This window comes from Oscarella lobularis, chromosome 5 (assembly GCF_947507565.1).
Source record: "Oscarella lobularis chromosome 5, ooOscLobu1.1, whole genome shotgun sequence".
Lineage (NCBI taxonomy): Eukaryota > Metazoa > Porifera > Homoscleromorpha > Homosclerophorida > Oscarellidae > Oscarella > Oscarella lobularis.
In genome coordinates this window covers 1,556,575-1,564,596 of record NC_089179.1, presented here as the reverse complement: position 1 = coordinate 1,564,596, position 8,022 = coordinate 1,556,575, and the positions used below count along the sequence as shown (strand labels likewise).

General features: G+C 45.4%; 3 protein-coding genes across 3 annotated transcripts; 2 read left to right on the top strand and 1 right to left on the bottom strand.

Moving 5' to 3' along the window:
* The first annotated feature begins 3,898 nt into the window (after positions 1-3,898).
* Positions 3,899-5,239, top strand: LOC136187260 (spindle and kinetochore-associated protein 2-like). The gene is made up of 8 exons (XM_065974833.1): positions 3,899-3,981; positions 4,037-4,126; positions 4,178-4,354; positions 4,403-4,463; positions 4,585-4,820; positions 4,874-4,917; positions 4,974-5,049; positions 5,098-5,239. Exons 1-8 carry the CDS (start codon positions 3,949-3,951, stop codon positions 5,158-5,160), a joined length of 780 nt encoding a protein of 259 aa, XP_065830905.1. The 5' UTR covers positions 3,899-3,948; the 3' UTR covers positions 5,161-5,239.
* On the top strand, positions 5,197-7,280 carry LOC136187253 (mitogen-activated protein kinase 1-like). Its single transcript, XM_065974827.1, has 12 exons — positions 5,197-5,358; positions 5,461-5,584; positions 5,754-5,809; positions 5,909-6,098; positions 6,149-6,281; positions 6,343-6,414; positions 6,474-6,553; positions 6,605-6,683; positions 6,738-6,847; positions 6,910-6,976; positions 7,033-7,080; positions 7,146-7,280. Exons 1-12 carry the CDS (start codon positions 5,255-5,257, stop codon positions 7,157-7,159), a joined length of 1,077 nt encoding a protein of 358 aa, XP_065830899.1. The 5' UTR covers positions 5,197-5,254; the 3' UTR covers positions 7,160-7,280.
* LOC136187265 (ribonuclease P/MRP protein subunit POP5-like) lies at positions 7,059-7,979 on the bottom strand. Its single transcript, XM_065974839.1, has 4 exons — positions 7,849-7,979; positions 7,655-7,794; positions 7,383-7,604; positions 7,059-7,329 (listed from the first exon to the last, which is right to left on the bottom strand). Exons 1-4 carry the CDS (start codon positions 7,866-7,868, stop codon positions 7,265-7,267), a joined length of 447 nt encoding a protein of 148 aa, XP_065830911.1. The 5' UTR covers positions 7,869-7,979; the 3' UTR covers positions 7,059-7,264.
* Between the last annotated feature and the right edge of the window lie 43 nt (positions 7,980-8,022).

Sequence of the window (8,022 nt, the reverse complement as noted above, 5' to 3'; positions counted from 1 at the left end):
ATTTTAACAACCGGACACTTTCCGGAAAAAACCAACTAATTTTTGAGCAACTCTTTATTTGTCCGGGGCTTTGTTCGGACATAAATTTTATAGAGCGATAAATTCCGCCTAGGCAGAGCATACCGGTAAATTCCGCCTGCTGGAATTTATACTGCGCGGGAGCGGCGGCTTGCGGTTCAGGCGCATGGAACGCCAAAAGCGGGAAACGCCCATTTATGAGGTCTGCAACTCGTTGCGCGCGAGCGGCGCTTGCGGTTCAGGCGCATGGAACGCCACTGACTCACGCATAAAAGTAGAGGTACAAGTGTCTGCAATCCGTGATAGAATACTCGTACGCCACGATCGCGCTTCAAAAACACAACTCGCGGCAATAAACCGAATAAAAAAACAGCGAAGCCGTGCGTGAAGCGCAAAAGCGTAGAAAACAACGACAGGCTACTTTCCCACTAATTCGCTCGAAAAGCCTCCAAAAGCTAAATTACATGAATATATAATAGGGTACATCACGTTTACATTGGTTCAACGGCGGACTGGACCTGCTCATCCGACTGTGGATCTACATAAAGTGCACTCGTGCATACCAATGTTACACCCGTTTCCTTCAGACTGTGATCCTAAAGAGAAAGAGAACGTTAACAGCCTTCGCAGAAATGTGAGTGCGTTCATTTCGCTAATTCTTCGCATACAAGAGCTACAGTAGACGTAATTGAAACTATTTTTGTTACTCCTTGGTGTATAATTTGTTACTGTTTGTTACGTTCATTTGTTGTTTCTATGAACTGGTCTAATGCAGGTACAGAACCATTGAAAGACGCTCAGGCTTAAATTCGATCAAGCGACCGCGCATCGTTGCAGTTAGGCTAGATGAATTTCGAAATTTCAAATCTACGACATACAAACTAAAAGGAAAAGAGAAAAGACATGCATATATAGTACCATGGACTGCATGCATGGTGGTGTACCATATATCTATGGTACAGTATTAGTGTATTCTGTTTCGCTATCCGAGGGTTTTCTGCCTAAAGTTTTTTTCAGTTTGGTTGGATGTGTACTAAAGACTCGCCTTTTTCAATCGAGTTTTGAAGACGTGAGCATACGGGCGTCACTGGCGTCACTGCCATACACATGCGCAGTTCTAGATAACGGGTGAGCGTCGAGGATGACTACGTGTACGACCGCTCGGGTTAGTAGAGCAGCTCAAGGGGCTCTAAAATCGCTTCGAGAGATCAGAGAAGACGGTCTCTCGGATAATGATGAAGAGAGGGACCGCATCGACAACTACGTCATTGTTATCAAGCGATTGTGCGATCGTGATACGTCCGATCTGGATTTTCAGCGCGATCTTCTGGATTGCGTAAATCAGCTGCCGATCCTTATTGCTCGCATCCTCGATTCTCACAGAGAATTGAAAGAGCAATTCGATATATTGCGGCAAGAACAAGAGAGATTGCAGCACGAGCAAGAGAAGCTAGCAAGAAAGTTCGACGATCGCAAAATGTTTTGGATGGAAGGACAGTGTGCTGACGTCTTCGAGAGCTTGGTGCTTAGAAGAATCCTAAAAGGAATTTCGCTGAATCCTGGCCAGATAATCATAGAGGAGGCGATACCGTTCAAGCGCATTGTCGACTCAGACGCGGAATATGACTTCGATGTTATGTGCTGTGGTCTGACGGAAAATCAGTTTGAGGAAGCGCGTAGAGCTTGGGCGGAATTCAGCCGTAGAATCAGGTGGGAGCCAAAAATTCATTTCAGCACCTACTACATCCTCAAAACACAGCGGGCTTCACCTGGTCATCTGGTTGTAGATCTTGATAAAGTGGTATCGTGCATACCACAGCTACACCCGTTTCCTCCTGACTGCGACATCAACGAGCGAATGAGCATTGAAACGATGCGTAAGAATGTTGAGTCGTTCATTTCATTGATTCGACGCATTCGAGAGATTCATTAGAGATTATTGTTGTTTGTGCTTTGTTATTCTAGTCAGTAGTGGGGTTTTGTTTGTTTGTGCTTGCATGGACGTTCAATGTCTCGGAATTAGCCTTGCGCGGGGCCTCCCTAACCACCAAAGATGTCCTGTTCACAGGGAAACCTCGGGGCACGCGCCTCGCATGCGCAGTGGCGACGCACGAAAAATTCAGAAAGATAAGCGACACGGTTAGCAAAGCAGCGGCAAACGCTTTAGAAACACTTTGAAAGTTGAAAGACGAAGTTGGTGGGATGATTCGATCGATCGACGACTACATCGCTCTTCTCGAGCGATTGAGCGATCGCGAAAGCACCGATCTCGCCAATTCCGCCTTTCAACGCGACCCTTTAGGCTGCGTCGAGAAGCTGCCTGTTCCCCTCACGCAGATTTTGGACTCTCACCGAGAATTGAAGAAGAAGTTCGCTACATATTGCAGCAATCGTTCACGGAGCTGACAAAAAAGCACAGCGCGACCTCACAAAAGAGCACAACGACCTTGAAATGGTATTGATGGAGGGGCAATGTGCTTTTCTGCTCGAGAAATTGGTCATTGCAAGAGTCCTAAGAGAAATTCCGCTGTATCCCGGGCAGTGTATCGCAACGGGTGCCATATCATTTTAATGCATTGTTAGTTCAAGCGCGACATTTGACGACACGGTCAAGTCTAGTGGGCTGCAGGAAGAGCAGTACTATGCTGCTCGTGATGCCTGGGCAAACCTGAGCAGGAGGGTTGGATGGAACTCGACTCATTTAGCTATCTACCATTTCTTAAAAAACGGCGGACTGGACCTGCTCATCCGACTGTGGATCTACATAAAGTGCACTCGTGCATACCAATGTTACACCCGTTTCCTTCAGACTGTGATCCTGAAGAGAAAGAACGTTAACAGCCTTCGCAGAAATGTGAGTGCGTTCATTTCGCTAATTCTTCGCATACAAGAGCTACAGTAGACGTAATTGAAACTATTTTTGTTACTCCTTGGTGTATAATTTGTTACTGTTTGTTACGTTCATTTGTTGTTTCTATGAACTGGTCTAATGCAGGTACAGAACCATTGAAAGACGCTCAGGCTTAAATTCGATCAAGCGACCGCGCATCGTTGCAGTTAGGCTAGATGAATTTCGAAATTTCAAATCTACGACATACAAACTAAAAGGAAAAGAGAAAAGACATGCATATACAGTACCATGGACTGCATGCATGGTGGTGTACCATATATCTATGGTACAGTACTAGATAATGATGGCTTTTCGTGAGCCATCATGGGATCCCCGAACACCCCCAGCACATTCTTATTACTCTAATTTTGTAAATCATTTTTGCATAATTCGCATCGCACTGCCTAACCACGTGAGTTGGCATGCTTTATTTTCCGCAAAAGCCTACAATTTGGCCTCTTATGTACGCGTGACGCAGAGCTATGCCTCTCCTAACGCTAACCTCTGCCCCTTTGGGTGATCGTGTCGCGAGGCCCATTATCAGCTCGCAGTTGGGTTTGCGTGCTGCGAGCTGCGCTCGCAGCACGACAAACCCAACGTGCTCCTTTACTGCGTTCCCTTTATGAACGTTACTAATAAAGCTCATTGCTATGTGCCCGTTATGTTTAATAGTATTTATCCTCGATAATGTAGGCTGTATAATATGCCTACTCCTTCCTGAAAAGTTTTAAACACAATCCGGGGTTCCTATAAACTGTGACGTCACCTTTTTATGTACATTTTGTTCAAAATACGGGAGAGTATGACATCACAATGAATGTGATGTCATAAAGGCACATGTGTGCGTGATTGGCCCAAGTGCGATTGTGACGTCAGGGTTACCGACAGACACACACTTTGGTTTTTGGGCGATCACGTTTGAGAGACCCTCCCACCAGGGCGCGCGCGGGCGAAGCCCGCGCGCGCCCTGGTGTTCGGGGAATTAGTGTATTCTGTTTCGCTATCCGGGGGTTTTCTGGCTAAAGTCTTCTTTAGGCTCGATGGAAGCTGCTGTAAGAAAGCTCGAGGCTCTGGTGCGTTTCAAACCTAGCGAACGAATTGTCCATCAAATGCGCTTTGTTTGCCTAGTGCGAGAAAACCGATAAAGATTTGGATTCGGTGTCGCGAAGTTTAGAAAGCGACTTCGGCGAGCGTCTTCGAGGAAGTGGTGACGAAGAGGTGACGCCTCGCCTCAACTAATCGCTAGTGTGATCCGATAAACGCCGACAGCTGAATCCCGTTCAACTCCTCCAACGAACGGAAGACGAAGTCCGAAGCCTGGAAAAAATACAAAAAGAAAGAAAAGAAATTGATCGCGAAAGTTGGAGGCTCGTTCGATTGCTCAAAGATCGTCTTTTGAATATGGGTCCCCTGTTGAGAAATCTTCAATCAAAGGCAGGAGAAGAGGTAAGCGAATTGAATATTCCTTTCCTTGTTATATTATTGATCTCTTAGATTTCAGAGAGCGACATCGAAGTGAGTCTTCAGAAGCTGACGCTGGATGTCCAGCCTGAAGGTACAGTAGGCAAGACAACGTATAGATAATTATTCATGCGGTAAAAAATGAAGACCGTCTAATTAGCTACAAACAGTCTTCTCTGGTTGAGAACCGATAGACTTTACATACATGCTATTAGGTATTAGTCGAGATGTTCATGGCACTGACGATGACGAGAAGAACGATGCCGAATCGGTTACAGTAGAGGAGAGTGGACTTTCTAAAGCTGAGGAGAAGAAGGCGGATTTGCCAAAGCGAACCTTGCCTCTGTCTCCTACAGCTAGAAGATCTGGATTTGTTCCTTTGACAGAGAAAGAGTTCTTTTCTGTGTCAGATTTGGTTCGTGGGCGAATAAAATTAGAGGACGTCAATGAAGTAAGAGAAAGGGGAAGAGGACATTTGGCTAGAATCAAATATAATAATAATAGGTCTATCGGGCTCTATATCAGCACTTTCAGATAAGAAAGAATAGGTACGTTATTAATTTAAATCGATCTAAAATGATAGCTAAGTGTCTTGTTATTATAGAATGGCTTTGACTGTTCGTGCTATGACTGACAAAGGAATAAAAATTACTGGAATGTCTGGCCAAGCCAAACTAAAGGTACGATCAAAAGATATCGCGATAGACATTGCGATATGTCCTCTGTAGGTATTGCGAGCGCTGAAATTAATCCAAATTGATTCCAAAGGCAGCGTTAAACTAATTAGTTAAACCGATTAGATCGATAGAATTAAAGCAGTGACGCAAGCATGTAGCGATTGTGCCCGTATCACGCCAGAACGAGACATCCGCCAACAAATCACAAATGGCAGCCGGTGGAAAAGAGATCGTTCGCGGCCAGGAGTTCGACGTCGCTCCGCACTACGTCAACCTTCACTACATCGGCGAAGGAGCCTACGGGATGGTCGTGTAAGCGCAGAAAAACGCTCGTCGCCTCGCTCTCTTTCTTCCCCCGCGACTTCCTGTTGGCATTCTCCCTCTCTCTCATTCATCTCTCGTCTCTCGCCTTAGATCGGCGACGAGCGCGAGAGGCGAACGCGTCGCAATCAAGAAAATCAGCCCGTTCGAACATCAGACCTATTGCCAACGAACGCTGCGCGAAATCAAGATTCTCACACGCTTCAAGCACGAAAACGTACGTAATCTGCGCGTCGTTTCTCCGCGACGGCGATCGCCATCTCGAATTTTCCTCGAGGGTCCCCCCCTCTCCCTCTCCCCCGCCTCGCTTGCGATTTTCTCGCATAGGTGTCGATTCTCGCTTCGATCGAGTGCGCAAAACGGCTCTCTTTCCCCCCTTTTTTTAGATCATCGACATTCGCGACATTCTCCACCCACCGACGATCGGCGAACTCAGAGACGTGTATCCATTGTGAAAGGAAAACGCATTTTTTCCAACCACGCCTACATATGCTACGTGTATTCCTTGACTGGGGCCGGGGGGCGTGGTCGATTTTCTTAGGTACATCGTCCAGACGGTCATGGAGACGGACATGTACAAGCTGCTCAAGACGCAGCATCTCAGCAACGATCACGTGTGCTACTTTCTCTATCAAATATTGAGAGGACTCAAGTACATTCACTCGGCCAACGTGCTACATCGCGACCTGAAGCCAAGCAATCTCCTCGTCAATACAACGTGTGATCTCAAGGTGAGAAAACGGCTCCTTGTAATAGACCATTATTTTTAGTATAAATGCAGATATGTGATTTTGGATTGGCTCGGATCGTCGATCTCGAGCACGATCACAAGGGATTTTTGACCGAGTACGTGGCAACGCGGTGGTATCGTGCACCGGAGATCATGCTCAATTCCAAGGGATACTCCAAATCAAGTGGGCTATACATGCGTAGATGTTTTATGTATCAGTTTAGTAACTGGTTCCTCTTCTCAAGTTGACATCTGGTCTGTCGGTTGCATACTGGGAGAAATGTTGAGCAACAGACCGCTGTTTCCTGGAAAACATTGTAAGCTTTTCGTTTTCCTCTTCTTTTTTTTTCTAATTGGACCCTTTGTCTTTTTCCAGACTTAGATCAGCTGAATCACATTCTTGGCATCGTCGGATCGCCGACTGCCGAAGATCTTGATTGTATTTTCAATGACAAGGTAAACGAGATTTTGCCGCGAGTTTATCTCTTCATTATTTTGTGTTTGTAGGCGCGTAGTTACTTGCAGAACTTGCCTTTTAAACCCAAAGTTCCATGGTCCAGGATCTATCCTAAAGCCACTCCTCTAGGTCAGTTTATTTTTCTTGGGGGTTCCTAGTTTAAATATTTTTTCTATGCTTCAGCTCTTGACTTGCTGGAACGGATGCTGACGTTCAATCCGAACAACAGAATCACCGTAGACGCAGCTCTTGCTCATCCTTACATGGAGCAATACTACGATCCGGCCGATGAGGTAAGAGATATTGGCTACTGTTTATTCTACGCGTATTTGCTTATTTATTTATTTATTGATAGCCCGTTGCTGAGGAACCTTTCACATTTGAGACGGAATTGGATGACTTGCCTAAAGAACAACTCAAAGGTAAAAAACGCCACGCATCCTTGTCACTGTAGTTGGTGAATTTTTTCGTCTGGCAGAGCTTATTTATGAAGAGATTACACGATTTGCGGCCATTACTGCAGCAGGTACGTATAGCACCACATATATCTCTATTTCACCCGTGTTTATTCACTCCTATATTGTCTTACAGCGCGTAAGGTTTAGATTACTTCTGCTCTTTCATTGTGTATTCCCAGCAGTTGATTGCACTCATTTTACTCTGCAGTACTTTCACACGTTGTCTCAATAATAATAATGATTGTAGATGCGTTATCTTCTCCCTAAATCTATTTTGAGCGAATCGTTTAGTATTTCTTCCACTCGACGTCTTTCCACTGTCAAAAAATGCACTCAAGAAACGTCATACGCAGTCACATTTAGAATCTACCTGGAGTTATGCATTTTTCCAGACATTCTTTCAGCTTGATTACGTTTCGCTTCGCAATGAATTTCTGACATGACCGAAGAGTGCCGGCAAGCCGCAACGATCTCACAGTGCACGGTAGTCTTCGCAGGTGTCGCACGAAGGGCATCGCGGACAAAAGTGTCCTATAGCTTTTAATACCGCATTTTACGACTGCAGTTCGACTGTGCACATTCAAGTATTTGGCTACGTATTAGAGGTGATGACAGGTTTTTTTTTTTGAAAAACGACTTTACCCGACAGGTGCCGGACCTGTGCTGCACCAAATTCGCCGTGTATCGTTTGGATTATATCACGCAAAGCGTTTAGAAGATCTCTGGTGGTAAGACTGAGATCTGTTTTATCGTCTTCGTAGACAAGTTCAAGGACGACGTATCTGGCAAATGCAGATGAGAAGAGGCTGCCGAGCAAGAGGTACACACTTCGCTACCTGCACTTGAAGCGGACCATGTTCACTTCGGATGCACGCGCGCTAAACCTCTACACGAAACACTGCGAAACGAGATTTTCGTCATTTTTCTTTATCTACTAGTACGTTTTAACTTCAACTAAGGCATCTGATAACCAAATCAATTCATTTTCCCTCGTGTTTAGTGACCTAAAG